The sequence below is a fragment of the Danio rerio genome, chromosome 3 (assembly GCF_049306965.1).
Source record: "Danio rerio strain Tuebingen ecotype United States chromosome 3, GRCz12tu, whole genome shotgun sequence".
NCBI lineage: Eukaryota > Metazoa > Chordata > Actinopteri > Cypriniformes > Danionidae > Danio > Danio rerio.
The window spans coordinates 34,034,857-34,055,000 of record NC_133178.1 but is presented as its reverse complement, the minus strand read 5'-3'; the positions used below and the strand labels follow the sequence as shown (position 1 = coordinate 34,055,000).

General features: G+C 36.1%; 1 protein-coding gene across 2 annotated transcripts in view; it reads right to left on the bottom strand.

Annotated features, from left to right (window-relative positions):
* The window catches only part of prkcbb (protein kinase C, beta b), a 261,820-nt gene that overhangs the window by 69,100 nt on the left and 172,576 nt on the right, over nucleotides 1–20,144 (bottom strand). For both annotated transcript variants that reach the window (NM_200978.1, XM_005164005.6), the window contains 2 exon segments: nucleotides 599–661; nucleotides 11,873–11,964. In NM_200978.1, the coding sequence (NP_957272.1) occupies nucleotides 599–661; nucleotides 11,873–11,964 (155 nt within the window).

The window sequence follows — 20,144 nt, the reverse complement described above, 5'->3', positions numbered from 1 at the left end:
AGTATGTGACATGAAAACAATCGTAGATCAATTTAGCGGGATGTGACAAACTGCATACTTAGAATGTTTATATCAGTTTTTTATTTTCTAAAACCAAATTATGTCACTGTTATAAAGCACACTAGCTAAAAGATATTCTTAAAACTAACAGACTGAAACTAACATCTATTTTTTATTTAAATGTCACAAGATTATAACTGTGTAATTGTTTAAACGAACCCAAAATGTACACAGCGAAATCCTTAGAGTAAAATATATACTTAGTTCAGAGTGTATTTGGACCCTCTTTAAATAAGGGCAAACAGGTTGGTAATGAGTAAAGCTGCTGTTCGTGGAATTGCTTAATGATCCTCTGCTGAGATTTTGAGAGATTCAATGTATTATATTACAGCTGATTTCATCTAAGGCTGTGATTAGTTGACAACTGATTAATCCTTTCATTGTCTCATCAACTTGAGTAACTTTAACTAAATTTAGAGGGGCACCAAATACTATCTGAACTAAGTAAATCTTACTCGGAGGATTTTCAAAGGGGATATTCTCATTAATGCTGTGTGCACTGTATGTGTGATTGGCATGTATGCTGGGCTTCACTCACCTGTAAATAACACCCTTTGAATGCAGGAAGAACAGGCCTATGGCAATTTCTGCAGCATAAAACCTAAACACACACACAAGAACATATCTTAATCATCCGAACACAGCACACCAATAACTTTATGCATGATCAGAAGCCAGCGAGTTGGTCATTATCAGAGAACGAACACCAGTAGAAGGGTCCGTAGAGTCTGAAAACTGACCAATCAGAATGAAGCATCCCAGAGATCTGCCTCATAAATAATGAAGAAGGCTGATAAAGGTGCATTTTTTTTCTGCTGAGAGCACAGAGACTAGAGCTCTGCCCTCGGAATAGACATAAGAGAGATAAAGCAAGCCTGATATCTGTTATTAATACGAGCCCGCAGTAATCTTTTATTTATCAGGTGGCGTGTTTGTCTGTCCCATATTTTAGAGCAACATTTGAAGAGAATTAGCATTCGTGTTCAGTGACTAATGCAGCTGGGGGTGGAGCAGGAAACAGGCCTCGCTACAGAGCCAGATTATGTCAAAAGATAACTTCTGTTTCCCGGCCACATCGGCAAACCAGCCTTCGGCTATCACCACTTGGAGAGCGAGCGAACGAGATGAATTCATTACACATTTGCAAAAGTACAAATGATTATACATCACAAAAATTTGATTCACTCACCACCTGCAGTCCAGTTATTCATGTGCTAAATCCGCTAAACTACCGAGTACTCTTCCATTCTCTAGAGGAAAACGAGTGTCACTTGAAAAGGCTATATGTAAGAATTTTCTTCTATTAATCGCTTTTCTTTTTTGCCAGTGTGTGAACCGTTTATATAAAATAAAAATTTTTGAAAAACTTTAAAAACGAGAACTTCCCCAAGGAAAGCCTTTAGGCTGCTTTTTATGTGAAGGCCACGGGGAAATCAAAAGAATATGACGTTTATATGTGCTCCAGAGAGTCTTTCTTCCTTTCTACGACACATAAAATGAATTCTTATACAACGTTTAAGATAATGCCTAAAGAACTAGTGAGTCATGCAAAAGAAGGGGATTAACTCAGACTGTAGTCTCACAGAGTCACACACTGCAAAAAACACACCGCTTTTCTTACTTTGAGCTTTTGTCTCGTTTCTAGTCCAAATATCTTCAAATTGAAGAAGCATTAAAGGCCACCTATGATGAAAATCATCTTTTGGAAGCTGTTAGGAACTGTACTGTAAAGTGTGTGTGCCATGGAATTGGGGTTATATAAAGACAATAAATCTCATTTTTTAATTTTCTGATGACAAAATAGGATCCAAATCCCTTACATTTTGAGCCTCACCCACCAGATTGACAGTCAGGTATTAACATGTCTCTGTAGTAACACATATAATCATAACAACAAGACAGGATGTGCGAAAAGCAACTGGGATTAAAAGATCTGTTGTGTGTGTTGTGTATCAAATGTGATCAAGAATGAGTTTTACAAGCTTAAAAAGTGTTTAAAACAGTGCATGTTTTGTACTGACAGGCAAGTGAAAATGGGGGACGAGGAGAACTAGCATTTAAGGCCACCAAAACAGCCACAATGTCTTGAAAGCAGAAAATTTAATAAATAATCGGGTGTTGTGAGCTGAAACTTTACAGACACAAAAAACTCTCAAATCTTGAAAAAAAGGGTAAAATAGGTGCCCTTTAAGAAAAATTAATAAAACAATTCCTAAAAATAATCTGCCAATGGGGTAAGCAAAATAATCTTGTTTTTGTTTTGAAATAAGAATATTTTACTTGCTTCATTGGCAGATTATATTGCATGTTTTAAGGAAAAACTTGCTTAATTTTGTCTTATTCATTAATTAATTAATTCATTCATTCATTCATTCACCCATTAATTTTCTTTTTGGCTTAGTCCTTTTTGGCTTTATTAATCTGGGGTCACCACAGCGGAATGAACCACCAGCATATGTTTTACGCAGTGAATGCACTTCAAGCCGCAACCCATAACTGGGAAACACTCACACACTTTCACTCACACACATACACTACAGAAAATTTTAGCTCACCCAATTCACCTGTCCCGCATGTCTGTAGACTTGTGGGGGAAACCGAAGCACTAGGATGAAACCCACGTGAACACAGGGAGAACATGCAAACTCCACACAGAAATGTCGCCCCCAATTTTGACTTAATATTTCTGAAAACAAAACAATGCTTTTTGATTTTTGATGTTTAGATATTTGCACTAGAAACAAGACTAAAACTCAAGGAAAAGCATTTTTTGTAGTGTAGTTTTATATAGTATTAATGTACTTCATAATAAAACTATCATAAATGTGTCAATTTTTCTGTGCATTTATTAGTTTATTGAGAGGAAAGTGTGCTGCTCATATTTACATATTCATCTAATTGTCACTCTCAGCTATTTGTATGGTTTCTAGATGAGCTTTATCAGTCTGCAACACTGCGAAGGTGATTACAATAATTTTATTTCAAAATTAGAAATAAAAAGAATGTCATGAAAAGAAAACAAAGTAATGTGATGGGTTTGTGGGAGACAGAGAAAGATAAATCCAAGCAAATCTTTTTATAATAAACAAACAAAGGCAACATTAGGACTAAAATCATAAGTACAATAGACAAACATCAAATAAAGACTATGGGAAGAAATTGAACAGAAGAAGGAACTTAAATACACAGACTGATTAACCTAACTAAAGGTATGTTTATACCAGTGTGTTTATGTTTTAAAGTAGCATTTTAAAATGCAAATGTTCTTTTAATATATTGGTGTGTTTACTGCATTGCATCCCCATTCACAATATACAGCATGATACATGACCATTCACACTCTGGTCATGCACATGCTGTATTTTGCAAGGATCAAGTAATGGTTTAACGCATATAATCATACTTGTCAACCCTCCCGTTTTTCCCAGGATTCTCCCATATCTTACAATTCTATACCGCTATCATCTGGATTTCTACCGTATTTTCAATCTTTTTATGAAGGTTGGCAATGAACATTAAAGGACCAATCCTCACTATAAGCAAACCATACAGTTTAACCACCAGGGAATGCCCCTTGCTCTTAAACGTGAATCTGTTCTTTGCTTTCATTTTATTAAGGCATGAAAACACTTTGAAATAAACATAAAAACAACAAGATTACAGGCACCACCACCCCTTCTACGCAATCCTTAATTGCGTGACTTAATGCGTGACTGTCAGATGTGCTGTACACATGATTTAAAGAGCAGCAAAAGTGGACACTGGGTTTTGAGTGCATGCTTAAACATACATATTCACATGATAATAATAATAATAATAATAATAATAATAATAATAATAATAATAATAATAATAATAATAATTATTATTATTATTATTATTATTATTATTATTATTATTATTAAAAAGAAAAAAAAATCCTTCACTTTCGTCTATTAGTGATTTTTTTTCCCCAGTAAAATTTAAACCACACTGAACTTAACTAAACTGAACTTCAACTCTGAAAACTGGACTGACGCAGTTTCAATTTACTAAAACTTCTATGCTAAGCTGCTTTTGAAGCAATCTACATAAAAAAACACTATAAAAATTAAAAAATGAATTGAATTGAGTTAAACTGAATATATAGAGTGGTTTGACTATTCAGGGAATGATACACAATAGTCCTCTGGAGACACCTCCATTTTCAAAGGTTTGTGTTTCGGTCCATCTATACTTAATTCCAAATAACATAAAATGGGGTCTTTAGCTTTCTCAAAATGCTCAGTTTTAGCTTAAAGACACTGGTGTATTGTGGATGCTAGAAAACCGTAAGCATACATTACAGCTGAGTACCAACATTTCAAAACTAAAGCAATGTCTTCAGCGTTTTCCAAATTGTTCCAGATGCTGGAGTAGTGTGAACTTCAGACGTAACAGTAATAAAGCCTATGCATTTTAAAATGAAAACGTACAAGGGTAAACACTGTCGAAATGGCAATAAGATGAACAGATAATGAGATAACCAGGATGGGAAGCAGAGCAAAAGGAAAAAAAATAGGTCAAACTGAACAACCAAATCAGAAAGTATTCAGTCTTATATGTTTACTTTAGCTTGAATGTGAGCATGAGCAGTTCATTACTGGCTGCAGTTCACTTAACAGCCACCAGTGTCACTACTAACAGTAATAAATTAAGTAATTAATAAATGATTGCAGTTCACTTTTACTTTTGGTTTCATTAGTGCATTCTCTGTAAAAATGTATTATTTGCACATGCTTTTAAGCCCTGCCAATTCAAACCTTCAAGCAATTTTACACTAATCAAATGAATGCCGAAATGAAAGAGCTCATTATAGTTTTCTTTGTGAACATCACAAAGAAAAAGGTGCTAGCCACAAATTGAGCGCTCATTTGTGTCTTCTCGCACTTAAGCAGAAAAATTAACTTTGCAAGTTTGAACATTCAAGCTACTTTTTTTTACCATTCAAGTGTATGATGATGTGAAGGAACTCAAAAGTCAAAGCAAATTAGCAAGTGAAAAATCTGCCAGTTTTCACAAGAATAAAAGCGTTTGTCAAATTGAAAATATTTTTTAACTATTTAAATAAAACAGATCTTCCTGTGAGTGCTCATAATGCTTCCTTAATTTAGCTTGTACTATTCTAGATGACAGCAGCAAATTTGTATTACAAGATCTTCTCTCGCTTATTGCCTAATTAATTATTAATTACTTGCTCATGTGTAAGTTGATAAAAGAAATCTGTGGTCCTACTTTATTTTAAGTGTCCTAAACAGGGCTTGACATTAACTTTTTCTGATCACCAGCCACAGTTGCTAGTAGTTTTCCACTCTGCATTTTCACTAGCCACAGTTATATTGTTGGGAATATATATTATATAACTTTCATAAATTTGACTTTGGCATGCTAAAATTATTTGATTTAAATTATGTGTTAAGTGCCTTCTCATTAATTTGACTTTTTGTGTGTTGTGACTTTGCTCAATGAGGATGGGCAAATGTGTTGAGGTTTCATAGTGTCGCATTGCGATTAGCTCTTATTTCACATGACCTTTTACGGCTCAACACTAAGGATTTTCTAGATTTCTCTTTAGCCATACCAAACAAATTATTTCCCTGCCACAAAGTTTAAATAATGTGTAAAAATATAGCAACATACATACATTTTTTTCAACAAAACTTTTCTTAAAAAAACAACTGACATTTAAAAAAATATTCTCATGTCTGAAATAATACACAGTAGTCTGTCCTGGCTGAAGGTCCCAGACCACCATTTAATTATACATAAATGGTGAGTTAATCTCCATTTAAAGCAATGTTATTGTAAAAAACGATAATTAAACCATATTAATAAAAATAAAGAAAACGTGAAAAACATTCCGTGTGCAATAATAAAAAGATAATCATGAGCACATGGTTAACGTTAATGGTTAACTACATATTAATAATTTGTTTATTTATTATTATTATTATTATTATTATTAACAATAGTAATAATAATAATAATAATAATAATAATAATAATAATAATAATAATAATAATTCCTTACATTTATAAAGTGCTTTTCTGGACACTCAAAGCAGTTTACACATTTTTGGAGGGAATCTCCTAATACAACCTTACCAGTGTGCAGCATCCACCTGGATGACCCAACGGCAGCCATATTGTGTCAGACCCCACACCACACACCAGCTGATTGGTGGAGAGGAGACAGAGTGATGAAGCCAATCATGATATAGGGATCACAAAGAGTGGGGACCTCGGTTTATCATCTCATCCGAAAGATAATGCTCACCAAGCAGTACAGAGTCCTCACCAATATACTGAGGCGTTAGGACCCACACAGACTAAAACCACTTCTGGCAGCAAGCTAGCTTTCCTATGTGGTCTCCCATCCAGGTACTAACCTGGCGCAGCCCTGCTTAGCTTCAGTGGATGACCATGTGAGAGTTGCAAAGAGCTAGCTGCCGGCAGACAGCTAAAATTACACTGTTGACCATCCCTTACACCTCAACCCACCCTTAAACCTACTCACACCACCAAACCAGTGTTAAACTTGAACCCATATCCCACCTCAAGAGCACCAGAAGTGCTCTGCAATACATTATGAGCAAAGTAAATCATTGTATTATTTTGTTGATGCAAGTACATAGTAGTTAAGGTCACCTAAAATAAAGTGGGACAGATTTCTTTATTTTAATTTTAAATGGCACAGTTCCACATATAAAGTACATTTCTATACACACACTGAGCTTCATTCACACAACTCTGCAATATAGCTGCCACACTTAACATATGCCACATTTAACCATAGACCATCTGAGCTAATAGCAGCGAACTGGCTTTTTAATTTACATCCAAATGTTTGTGCATACGTTGTACACAGCAAATGTTTCATATGCAGAGAGAATTAGGCAGAAGGAGCAAGTAAAGAAGAAATGGTCATTTGATCTTCAGGATCAATAAGACTAACTCTCATTATGTAATAATATAAGCAAATAAAAGCCTCCATCTAATCACAATGTACCTTTGAATGCGGAAATCTGGATTTATTTCACTATTAGCAGCTAAAATATGCTGCAACTGTCTTGTGCTCTCCGACTCATCGACTGCTCATAATCACCTTGACCTTTGAACTGCACTGAGCTCCATTTCCAACACAACCAACACAACGCTGTGCTCCTCCACAGAGACAGCCTAATTCTTTATGAGAAAGGGCAGACAGCAAGCTGAAAGCCAAGCAAATAGAGATGAAGCTTGTTAGATGTTGAGGTAGAACGTGGCTCTGAGAGGAGATTTAACGCAAAGGTCAGCTCAGTCATCTACTGCCAAGGTGCCGTTCATACTGAGATCACCCTCAAATGCCTGACTGTTTGATTATGATTCACTTTCTTTCTTTCTTTCTTTCTTTCTTTCTTTCTTTCTTTCTTTCTTTCTTTCTTTCTTTCTTTCTTTCTTTCTTTCTTTCTTTCTTTCTTTCTTTCTCTCTTTCTTTCTTTCTTTCTTTCTTTCTTTCTCTTTCTTTCTTTCTCTTTCTTTCTTTCTTTCTTTCTTTCTTTCTTTCTTTCTTTCTTTCTGCAAATTATCTACAAGGTGTTTCATAGGAAATTAAGGTTTAAATTAACTTTATATAATAATAACATACACAGGGTTTGCTTATTAAAAGTAGTCTACACTTTTTCAGATCTTATGTTAGTTTAAACAAAAATAAAACTTATTTTAAAATTTTGATATTGACAATATCTCAACCTTTTATGGGACTTTGCTAGTAGCAAATCCAATAAACATGATTTGTGAGTGGATTTCTGCGCTGGTTCCATTGTTTATTTTGGCTTGATTTAGCTTTTGATATTTACCATGTGATGGCTAGTTCATAGCAGAGGTATAAATAATGTTTCTTGCCCTGTTAAACTGATTTCTTTGTGAATATGTACTTTCAATAAGTGAAATCAAAATGTTTTTCTGACTTTATTAGAGCATCAGCCCAATCTCATGAGGGAACATAGTTTACGTATAGTCAGAAAAATTGATAATTCATACAAACTCAGATTCATTTTTGTATGAGAGCAAAGATTTTAAAGATTTTTATACACACCTACGTCTTACTGGGGGAAGAACAAATTTTACTAAAATGTATGAATGAGATCATAAAAATTCATGCAAATTTGCCACTAAATCAAAAAGTTAAAAAATTGTGAGTGTGATGGATACAATTGGTAATTAAATGTTTTCATTAAGTTCAGTTAAATTTTGACAATATTGGTTTATTACTGATAAAAAAAGTAAAAACAATTGATAAAAATTATTAGTTTTCAACTGATTAGACAAATAAAATTATTTGATTTGACTTGATTAATTAACTTGTCATTAACTTTTTCAAGCAGTAGTAATTGCCAATGCGTAACAACCCATTCAACAAACAGACAAAAAATGTATTTTGTTTACTAAACTGTGTATACAATTTATTTGCACAATGTCAAACACTTAAAGTGTGCACGTGTTAACACTCAACATAACCGCTCAAAGCATGTGATTGATTAATTTGTGCGAACAATTGAGAGAGACATTTTGATAATGTGAGCTCACACATTAAAGAGTAGTTTTTGTTTTAGATTGTAACAGATTTGTGTGTGTTGAGCATCATTTAAGACACCTGTTAGCTTTAGTTGTGGGTAAAATTGGATAATTTTGAGCTTTTGTCAGCTAATTTCCTCTTCCAGGTTTAAAATCATTATTGGGATGGGATCTAAATTGGTGCAATCTGCCTGTCCAGTGATGACGTGTCAGTTTATAATTCATAGACTGGGTTTTCTTATCCTATGAGAAGACGCTGCTTCTTAATTATTTATGACAGCAATGGCTTTCTGGTGACAGACTGATATAGACAGACCTGCCAAGCTGTGAGTCGATGCATGGCATGCAGTATTTGGGTCGTTGTGAAGGGTCATAGGTGTTTGCTTCCATAATCCACAGGGTTTGTTGCATGGCTTTCCCTGCAATGCTGTGATGGCCGATACAGCCAAGCTCTATGAGTGCAGCAAGCATTTTTGTTGTGAGAGCTGTACAAGAATGGGAGAATGGCGGACTTTGTCTTTTATCAGTTGGGTTTGTTACCATTCAGACACATCACCTATCCTTGCTGCTGTGTTTGCCTATGTTTAAAATCTCCTGTTTACCAGCAGGGCAAATGGTTGGTATTGATTGGGATAGAGACCTGCTGTACTGCTATCCACTGTGTCTGTATTCAGACCTGGGGTTCAGGAGGAGAGAAGTCCTCCTCATTTATGTGTTTATTTAAACATGATTCTCTTTATAATGATATAACAAACTGTGGTTATAAATTATATGAAATTACAAATAGCCTATCATATATGTAACAGCATTAAACTACTTACTGTTTACTTCTTTGCATTTTAACTTGGTAAACTACGCTTATCATGGAGCATTTTTTGAAGAATTCTGTGATAGACTTGAACTGAAAGAGGAGGGTTTCATGACCCAAAACAACAGTTATAATACTATTGTCAATAAAATGCATCACACATTTACCAACTATGTAAGACAAAAATACAATAGAAACAGAACACAATAGAAATAGAAACAAGCTTTCTATATTTCCTCTCATCTCGCCTGAGTCAACTCAACATATCATCAAACCACAGGGGGGAGAAATGAATTGATGAAACGAGCCGCAGAAATAAAGATAAAAAGAAGAGAAAGACAGAAAGTCAGAGATGAGTTAAGCTGACCTGGCCTTCACACACCTAATTATGAATTATGCTGAATAGACAACTCACATCTCCAACAGGAGAAAGAGGAGGAGAAGGAGCTGCAGCTTTCTGAGGTCACTTTGAAGTGACAACACAGCACAGCGGGAAACTCTTTCTGCCCTTTGATTGTCCCTCATTTCCACTCGTCATCCAATTGGGCAATAACAACCAGGGCACCTGTTCATTCTTCAGTGTGTGTGTGTGTGTGTGTGTGTGTGTGTGTGTGTGTGTGTGTGTGTGTGTGTGCTTGCTGGATAACCTCAACCACTCTAAAATCAATTTAACCACTCTCAAGTGAATGACCCTAAAACAGATGTAAATGGGGTCTGAGATGTTTTAAGATTGGCCACTTTTGACCATTTCTAGAGGCAGTCTGACTGCATTTATTGGGTAAACACTTATGGGGTTGAATGTAATGAGACAGTCACAAAACTCAGCCTACTTATCAAGCATGTGGGGCCCTATCATACACCTGGCGCAATAAGGTGCAAGACGTGTTTGGCGTGATTTTTTGCTATTTTCAGACCAACGTAACCCTAATTTTCATGTTTTGCACAACGTTGTTTAAATAGCAAATCCATGTGGTCTAAAATGGAGGTGTGTCAAGGAGCATTGTTGAACTAAATTAAACCTCACCATTGACCATCTAAAAGCAGGTCTAAAGTTACTTATGCGCCTGTGTGGGTTCAAACGCTTACACATTGCTTAATACACACAGGATGTACAGCAATACACAAATATCTTTACATATGAAATTACTTTCTACATAAATAAAAAAAAAACACTGCCTCCATGCTTTTTTTCAGTTCATTCATGACAATTTGCATTTAGATTTGTTTAGTTTAGATTTGTCCACCTGTCAAGTTTTGGAGATGTTGGGATCAACATTTGGATAAAACTCAGTTTTTTGACCACACTTTGTTATTATTGTTTATTTATTCCTTTGCTGGAAATTAGAACTGAATTTAGAAATAGTTTTGAAACAAATCTTTGCGCTTAACAAACAAAATTAAATATGTCGGCTAAAGAATGTCTTCGGTGGAGTGCGTACAACATTGTTTCTTATCCACAAAAGTAAAAAATAAAATAAATAAAGTAAAAAGGCAGAATGGAGGAGGCTCATTCTTTATCCTCGTGCTGCAAATGGTCTATTTAACGATTTTCTTGCTAGTGAAGCGTTCAGTTTTTCCACTTACATAACTCATTAAGAGAATAAGCACAACCCTATTAAAACTTGTTCCAGGGCATATTTTTCCATCCTTAAACTAGCAAAAGTGGATTCGGACACACCTTAATGCTTCTGAGCCATGCGCTTTAGACTTTGCGCCTAGATCATTAAAATAGAGCCCGTGGTGTGTTATTGGACATGCTGTACGTAAGTGCACCAAAACAAATTAATCAAACCTCAATGTCCTGTACAAAAAAAAAAATTACAATAAAAAAAAAATCCACCCACACCCATTTTATCCATTTACTTTTGTGCTTACATAATGAAAATTCAATCAAAGAACGACAACAAGATCTTTCAAGTTATCAGTAACTCTCTAATAGATGAATTAACTAGTAAGTTTAAAGGATAGTTCACCCAAAAAATGAAAATGAACTCACAATTTACACTGCCTCAAATGATTCCAAACCTTAACCATTTCTTTCATCTGCTGAACACTAAAGAAGTTATTTTGAAAGAAAAAATTAATACCTGTAACCATTGGCTTCCATAGTAGGAAAAACAACAATGGAAGTCAATTGTTTTTTTCAAAATATCTTCTTTTGTGTTCATCTAAAGAAAAAAACTAACTAATTTGGTATAAAGGGTGAGTAAATGCAAGAACTATCCCTTTAACCAAGCTACATTAACTCAATGAACTTTCTGATCTTAAATTTGTTGGCTTATTTCCTTCAAAAATAAAAAATAAAAAATGGCAACTCATTGGCCACTCATCTGGTTTTGGTTTTGACTGGATGAATCAAAAAGTGGCATATCCTAGTAGTGTGGCCACTTGATGGCGCTTTGCAAAGACAGAGATGAAAGCTTTACTCACACAGCATGGGGCTCCTTAAACTTGCCGACCTGCTGGATATGGTACATGAGATCTCCACCGTTGATGTATTCCATGACAAAGTACAGGCGGTCCTGTAGACACACACAGAGACCTGATAAGAGACCTGATAAGTGGGTAAGAGACAAACACAGTACATTAAGAGCAGATGACAGATTGTTTTTCAGTTTTTCTGTAACTGGAAATGTTTTTGATGACTCACTAAAAATAATCAGCTCATGATAGTCAGTCAGTCAGGAATCAGATTGCATTGGTCACACTGAAACAGTTTGAAAGGTTAAATGCAGAGGACAAATGCAGAGGAGTATGGATTATCATATTTCACTAAAAGGAATCTGCTCACATGAGTCATAAATTAGAAAATTGGACAGAATTATTCATGCTGTATGTTTCACAAAAGAACTATCCATCAAAATCAATTTGCTCAAGAAGCAGATTATACTGATATGTTTTGATATGCTAAACAGAATGGAATTGCTGTGCTACAGTATATGATTTCAATTCAATGGACAAAAACAAGAGGAATATAAAAAATAATTTAAAGAAAATCTCCATGATTTAGATTTAATAAAAATTATCAGGTGATATTTTTTTGTGGGATTTGAACAACACTGGGAACATTTAATCGTTTACTAAAGCAAATATCTTCTAAGAGCCATTACTTTACGGCTAGTCGTGATGTTGTTGCCTGGTTCACTAGAAGAAATAACACATTTTGGAATTCAGGTTCAAGGTAATGTAAGGGAACTAAATTCTCAGGGTGTTTTCACACTTGGTTCAAAGGGGTAGGGGTGCTCCAATTCTCTTAGCTTGAAGGTGTAGGGCTCAAGGGAAGGGCTAGATAGCCCTTGAAGCGGAGATTTTTCAGAACCACACTCGAAAGCAAGGGTACAAAAATATTTCAGAATACACCAGCTACAACAACAGCATGGTAAGTCAGGAGAAGTCAGGAGATGCACAAATTAGCATTGTTTTGTCATCATTACAAATCTTTACAACAAACAAGTATATGTTTTAATATATTCATAACCACGTTCATGTTCATGTTTTCATGCTTTATAAAAACATGCTAAAATAAAAACAGCAAAATTTAGATTTCTAAAATGCATAGTAGAAAATCTTTTACCCTCCTTAGAGCTTTGTGGCCACATACATGGACAGCACATTTTAAGCTCTTATGTCTTATGTTTTTATTTTGTTACAGACAGTGTCATCCTGCAACTGTTTTGCAGCATATGAAATGTCCCAAACACTATTTTAACTATCCAAAATGGGCAAAAAAAATTGTTTTTACTGATAGTCAAAACATGTTCAAAAAATATGTGTGTATGTGTTATTATTGCATTAAAAAACAGTCAGGGAAAAAAAACTGCTGTGTTCAAGGCAGAAATAAAAAGCTTTTCATTCTATTACACAAAGGTGACTTTATTGTGTTTTATAGAAATTCGGACCACAAGTCCACATGTATGGACATCATTTGTCTCTAAAAGTACATCATATTAAAAGGTGATACCTAGGTTTTATTCTAGTTAAGTTCCAATAAGCCCAAAGAGCAAAGAAATATAAAAAAAATGCATGTAAAAAAAAACAGCTTGGGCCTTAGGAGAGTAAAGCAATCACATACTTTCACATCTGTCACTCGCAGACACTGGAATACCCTGTCAGAACAATTTAGTGGCTGGCAATGACCTCTTTACAGTGTCTGGTATAATGTTAATGTTGTTTTTGTGTGTTTACATAGTTGAATATGGCCACATTGTTAATGCATAGTACAGTTACGAGCTTACTGTCACATTAGATTGTAATGATAACATGATATCGTTGCCTTCAGTGACTACCTGAGGATGAAAATGAAAAAAACAGAATTGAGAATGGGCCTTAAGATTATGTTTAGGGGTAGTTTCAGAGTTAGAACATAGGTGTTACCCATTAATTGTGGAACTAGACTGTAAAACTATAAGCTTCCCAAGTATTTATCCAAACCTCATAATCCTGATGTACTGACTACTGACTTAACAGTGAGATTGGTTGGTGGACTTGTGTGTGTATTGGTTTGCATGTATTGGATTTTTGTCACTCAGCCCCCTGCAATTTACTTTTAGCGACACAGGCCTATAATACGTTTTTTTAACATATTCACACTGCGCATCCACACACAAATATACCAGACAAATCCCAGGGCCAAAATCCAGAGATCAAAACACGCTGGACGTCTTCATATCTGCAAGTTTCAGCCACAATTTCCCCGGGCTCCATTTTATTGGCTTTCTTCCTGTAATGATGAGGCTTATTTTGCATCAGTTGCGGGTGGTGTAATTTCCTGCAGTGATGGTGGTGTGTGTGTGTGTATGAATGTGTGTGTGTGTGAGATGGTCAGGGGAATTAGAGTCAGGGAGGATTAAGAGACTGAAAGTGATGAAGAGTGCGAGGGGGAGACGGACTGCTAGGCAGCAGTGCTTAAAGGAAGTCCCATCACTGTCAGGACGAAAGAAGGCGGGCGGGAAAGAGTCTTTACCTCACTCCACTACACACCAACTACCTAAACCCCCACAACTACAACACATCAGCATACACAACCACATAAACACACACACAAACATCTGACTAACTCTCCATTATAGGCTTGAGGATAATCTACATGACTGCAGCTGTTTGGCAGGCAAATACCCCCTGTGACTGATCCCCTTCCATAAAGAAATCCCCTCCCAACACCGCGTTAGATATCTCGCCACTTTATTTGCTCTTAACGAACATGTGTGTGTGTGTGAAGGAGAAGATGACTTGGTGACGTAGCATTGCTTGAGATCCAATGTGTTTCCAGAAAAAGCAGGCAAAAAAGAGCCTCGGCCGTGTGACGTCACAATCTTTTCCTCCCCCAGAGTCTCCTCGGTTTCTGACTCAGTCCTCTCTATCTTTTGACTTTCACTTCCTGTCTCGATTTCTCCGTCTTTCGCTATCTTGCTGTCGGTGACAGGGGCTCATGCAGCGCTCAGTAGGACGTTGAGAGATGGCGATGCTGCCTGTCAAAGCTTCACTGCGGCCACAGATGAATGTGTGTTGTGCTGCCCCCCACCTCCCTGTGAGCATGTCACATTCACATGACCACACACACCATTCTTGTCGATGTACAAATGACTGCAGTCTCGAAGAAGAGTGTGGGGGATGGGGAGGGATGGATTTAAATACAGTTTGTGTGTGTGTGTATGTGTCTGGTCATGTGCAACAAAATGAAAAAATATAAAGTGACATGTGTGCCCACGCTTATGCTTATGTCAGAGAATGTACAATAGGAAGAATGAGAGGACTGCAAGGTAGACAAGGACGAGATCAAATGAGAGAAGAGAGACAAAAGACAATGAAAAACGAGAGCTATGTAGTGGAGGGAAGATAAGGAGATGAAATGAGAGAAGTAAAGAGGAATGAGAACAGACAAGAAGAGAAAATGAGAAACAGACAGGCAGAGGTGAGGAGACAATGAGAAGAGACAAGGAGATATGAGAAAAGGAGAGTTGAGGTGAGCAGCTGAGAATAGTTTAAATGAAAGGAGAAGTAAGAGGAGGAAAGCATAGGTGAAGTGAGGAGACCAGATGAGACAAAACAAGAGAAAGGGAGACCAGATAAGATAAGACAAGACAAGAGAAAGAGACGAGACACTAGAAAAAGATGAGATGTGATAAGAGAGGGAGATGTGACAAGGTGAGACGTGAGAAAATATGATATGAGACAAGAAAGAGACAAAATGAGATGACGGAAGAGAAACATACGAGATGAGATGAGACAAGACAAGAGAAAGAGATGATGAGGTAAGAAAAGGGATGAGACAAGGTGAGACGAGATATGACATGAGACAAGATGAGATGACGGAAGAGAAACATACGAGATGAGATGAGACAACAGAAAGAGATGATAAGGTAAGAAAAGGGATGAGACAAGGTGAGATGAGATATGACATGAGACAAGAAAGAGACAAGATGAGATGACGGAAGAGAAACATACGAGATGAGATGAGACAACAGAAAGAGATGATAAGGTAAGAAAAGGGATGAGACAAGGTAAGACGAGATATGACATGAGACAAGAAAGAGACAAGATGAGATGACGGAAGAGAAACATACGAGATGAGATGAGACTACAGAAAGAGATGATAAGGTAAGAAAAGGGATGAGACAAGGTAAGACGAGATATGACATGAGACAAGAAAGAGACAAGATGAGATGACGGAAGAGAAACATACGAGATGAGATGAGACAACAGAAAGAGATGATAAGGTAAGAAAAGGGATGAGACAAGGTGAGACGAGATATGACATGAGACAAGAAAGGGACAAGATGAGATGTCGGAAGAGAAACATACGAGATGAGACAACAGAAAGAGATAAGGTAAGAAAAGGGATGAGACAAGGTGAGACGAGATATTACATGAGACAAGAAAGACACAAGATGAGATGACGGAAGAGAAAGATATGAGATGAGGCAAGCGAAAGAGATGAGAGAAATAGATGAGACAAGATAAGACAATGGAAAGAGACAAGATGAGAAAAGAGAAAGATTAGATATGATAAGAAAATAAGAAAATATTTTATGAGACAAGAGAAAGATATGAGATGAGAAGTGACAAGACCTAAACAAGAGAAAGAGACTAGATGAGGGAAAGATGAAAAAAGAGGTGAGAAGATAAGACAAGAAAAAAGATGAGACTAGAAAAAGACAGATGAGATGAGAATAGACAAAAGAAAAAGAATAAATGAGAAAGAAATGAGACAAGAGAAAGAGATGAGAAAACACAAGAGGGAAGTTGAGACAGGAGAAAATATGATGAGACAAGACAGATGAGATCAGACAACAGAACAGAAAGATACGAGATGAGACGAGCAAAAGAGACAAGACAAAAGAAAGAGATGTGATGACACTAGGCAAGAGAAAGAGATGAGAGAAATAAATGAGACGAGAAAGTGAGACTAGATGAGACAAGTGAAAGAGATGAGACAAAAGAGACTAGATGTAATGACACTAGACAACAGAAAGAGATGTGAAATAGATGAGACAAAAGAAAGAGGTGAGATGAGAAAGTGAGACAAAAGAAAATGTGATATGAGACAAGAAAAAGACAAGATGAGACAAGAAAGAGATCTGGTGACACTAGACAAAGGAGATGAGAGAAATAGATGAGACAAGAGAAAGAAAATGAGATGAGATGAGACAAGTGAAAAAGATAAGATGGAAAAAAGAGACAAGATGAAATGAGATGAGAAAGAGATGAGAAAACAGAAGAGACTAGATGAGATTAGAGAGATGAGACAAGGTGAGAGAAGAGCATATATGGTATGAGACGAGAAAGAGGCAAGATTAGATGACAACAGAAGAAAAAAAAGATACAACATAATAAAAGTGAAAGAGATGACATGTGATGAGAGAAAAGACATGTGATGACACTAGACAAGAGAAAGATGAGAGAAACAGATGAGACAAGAGAAAGAAGGTGAGATAATATGAGCCATGTGAAAGAGATGAGACAAGAGAAAGAAACAAAATGAGGAGAAAGAAATGTGACTAGGTGAGACGAGTAAATATGATATGAGACAAGAAAGTTAGAAGATGATGTGAGATAACAGAAGAGAAAGATACGAAATGAGACAAGCGAAAGAGATGTCATGACACTAGACAGGAGAACTAGATGAGACGAGAGAAAGAAGGTGAGACAAGTGAAAGAGATGAGACAAGAGAAAGAGATGAGACGCGAGATGAGAAAGATGAGAGAAAATATGATATGAGACAAGAAAGAGAAAAGATGCAATGAGCTAACAGAAGAGAAAGATAAGAGATGAGACAAAATAAAGATATGTGATGACACAAGACAAGAGAAAGAAATGAGAAATAGAGACAAGAGAAAGTGAGACAAGATAAGACAAGTGAAAGACATGAGATGAGACGAGATGAAATGAGACAAGAAAGAGACAAGATGAGAAGAGAAAGATACAAAATGAGACAAGTGAAAAAGATGAGACAAAATAGAGATGTGATGACACTAGACAAAAAAGAGTTGAGTGAAATAGATGAGAAAAGAGAAAGTGAGACGACATGAGACAAGTAAAAGAGATGAGATAAGACAAAAGAGACAAGATGAGACAAGAGAAAGAGATGAACAATAGAAATAGACAAGATGAGAAAAGAGAAAGAAATGAGACAAAGTGGGAAGAGAAAATATGATATGAAACAAGAAAGAGACAAAATGAGATGAGATGACAGAAGAGAAAGATACGTGTTAAGACTAGCTAAAGAGAAGAGACAAGCGAAAGAGATGAGAGGAATAGATGAGACAAGGGGAAAAAAGTGAAACAAGGTGGGACAAGTGAAAGAGATGATGTGAGACAAAAGAGACGATATGAAACAAGAGAAAGAGACGATATGAAATAAGAGAAAGAGATAAGACTAGGTGAGAAGAAAATATGATATGAGACAAGAGACAAAATGAGATGAAATGACAGAAGAGAAAGATACGAGATGAGACAAGCAAAAGAGAAGAGACAAGCAAAAGAGATGAGAGAAATAAATGAGACGAGAAAGAAAGTGAGACAAGATGAGACAAGTGAAGGAGATGAGATGAGACAAAAGAGACAAGAGAAAGAGATTAATTATCCTGATGAATAAAGGGAAGGGAAATGAGTGAATGAATGAATGAGTTGAGAAGAGGAGACATAAAAAGAGACAATATGAGAGGAAATGGGATGAGGACAAGAAGAGACAAGAAAAGAATATAACACAAAAACAACAACCACAACAACAACAAAAAGAAAGGCGAGGAAAGCAGAGGAGATGACATGAGAGAGGAGAAGAGACAAGAACTGTAGTGGTAAGGACAAAAAGAGATATCATGAGATAATGCAAGGCAAGATGAAATGAAATGAAGAGCAGAGCAGATAAGACAAGATGAGAGAAGACGAGAGGGGGCCAAACAAGGAAATAAGATGAACAGAGGAGACAAGAAGAGTAATATGCATTATATGAAACAAGATGGGATGTGTAAAAAAGATTTTTGATGCTTGTGTAAAATATTTGCTTAAAAAAAGAGCGGAACATAATTCTTGATTTTTTGGTGAAACTTATATTATGTTGAATCCACTTGTATTTGTAAATAAAAATAATTTTAATATTTTACAATGGCACAACTACTGATAGTAACTATACTGATATTTTTGAAGAGCCTCTATTACGGGTTTTTGAAAATGAGATTCTATGCAGTGTGTAACAGAACTAAGTGAATGAAAATATGTAGCTGAGGTTTAAATCTGAAGGTGGGCCATGTTTAAAACAATTGAACAGATTGACGTCGACATAGTACATCTTCAAATATGTAGTACTGTTTCAGGTCAAACGTGAACGTGCCTTTTCTTTCAGATGCTAGTGGAGTGCAGGGGATCACGGTACTGATCATGACACAAAGATAACGATCACTAACAGATGGAGATTTGACTGCAGGGAATAAACGGTTAAAGTTAATTTTTTACAAAAATACCACAGTATAGCCAACCTAGTGCTGTAATTGTTCCTACCATTTTTCAGGTTTTTGATACAATAACCTACACTGCAACGTGGGATTCATCGGCCGTTTGCTATTAAAGAAAGGAGCAGCAGAAACTATGTATGGGACTTACATCAGTAACTTACGTCAGTAACTGTTACAGATCATATGGACCAGTTTTTTCTTCCTCCGGATCATAACATGTAAGTGTATTCAAAGTTGTTGCCTTGTTTTGTGTAGTTTGCAAAATGTTGTGTTTAATTGTGTGTTGTTAGCTGTAATCGCCCCGCATGGCTTGTAATCATGTATCTATTATAGATCTGTGCTTGTACTGTATCTCTCAGGTGAAATCTTTATGGGAAATTCACATGTTGTGTCCAAAACCATGTTGAAAACATGACGAGTGCTTCTTCCTTTACCAATTCAAATCCATTTCTGAACTCGCACAATCAGCGCAGATTAGCTTCGTAAATGGTCTGGGAACAAATTAATCGCAGAACAAATCATGTAGGAGTTGTTGGGATAAGTAGGTAAAAAAATGCATATTATAAGACAATGAAAGTGTTTTTTGACCTTGCATGCATATCAGCCTGTTGTTGAAGACCCCCAAAGCCAATATATAACCTTTTATAATGCAAAATAGGGGCTCTTTAAACAAAAGAGACATGAGAAGTAGGGGTGTCAAAATTAATTGCTTCATCGGTGCACCGTGATGCAGACACGGACAATTCGGTAT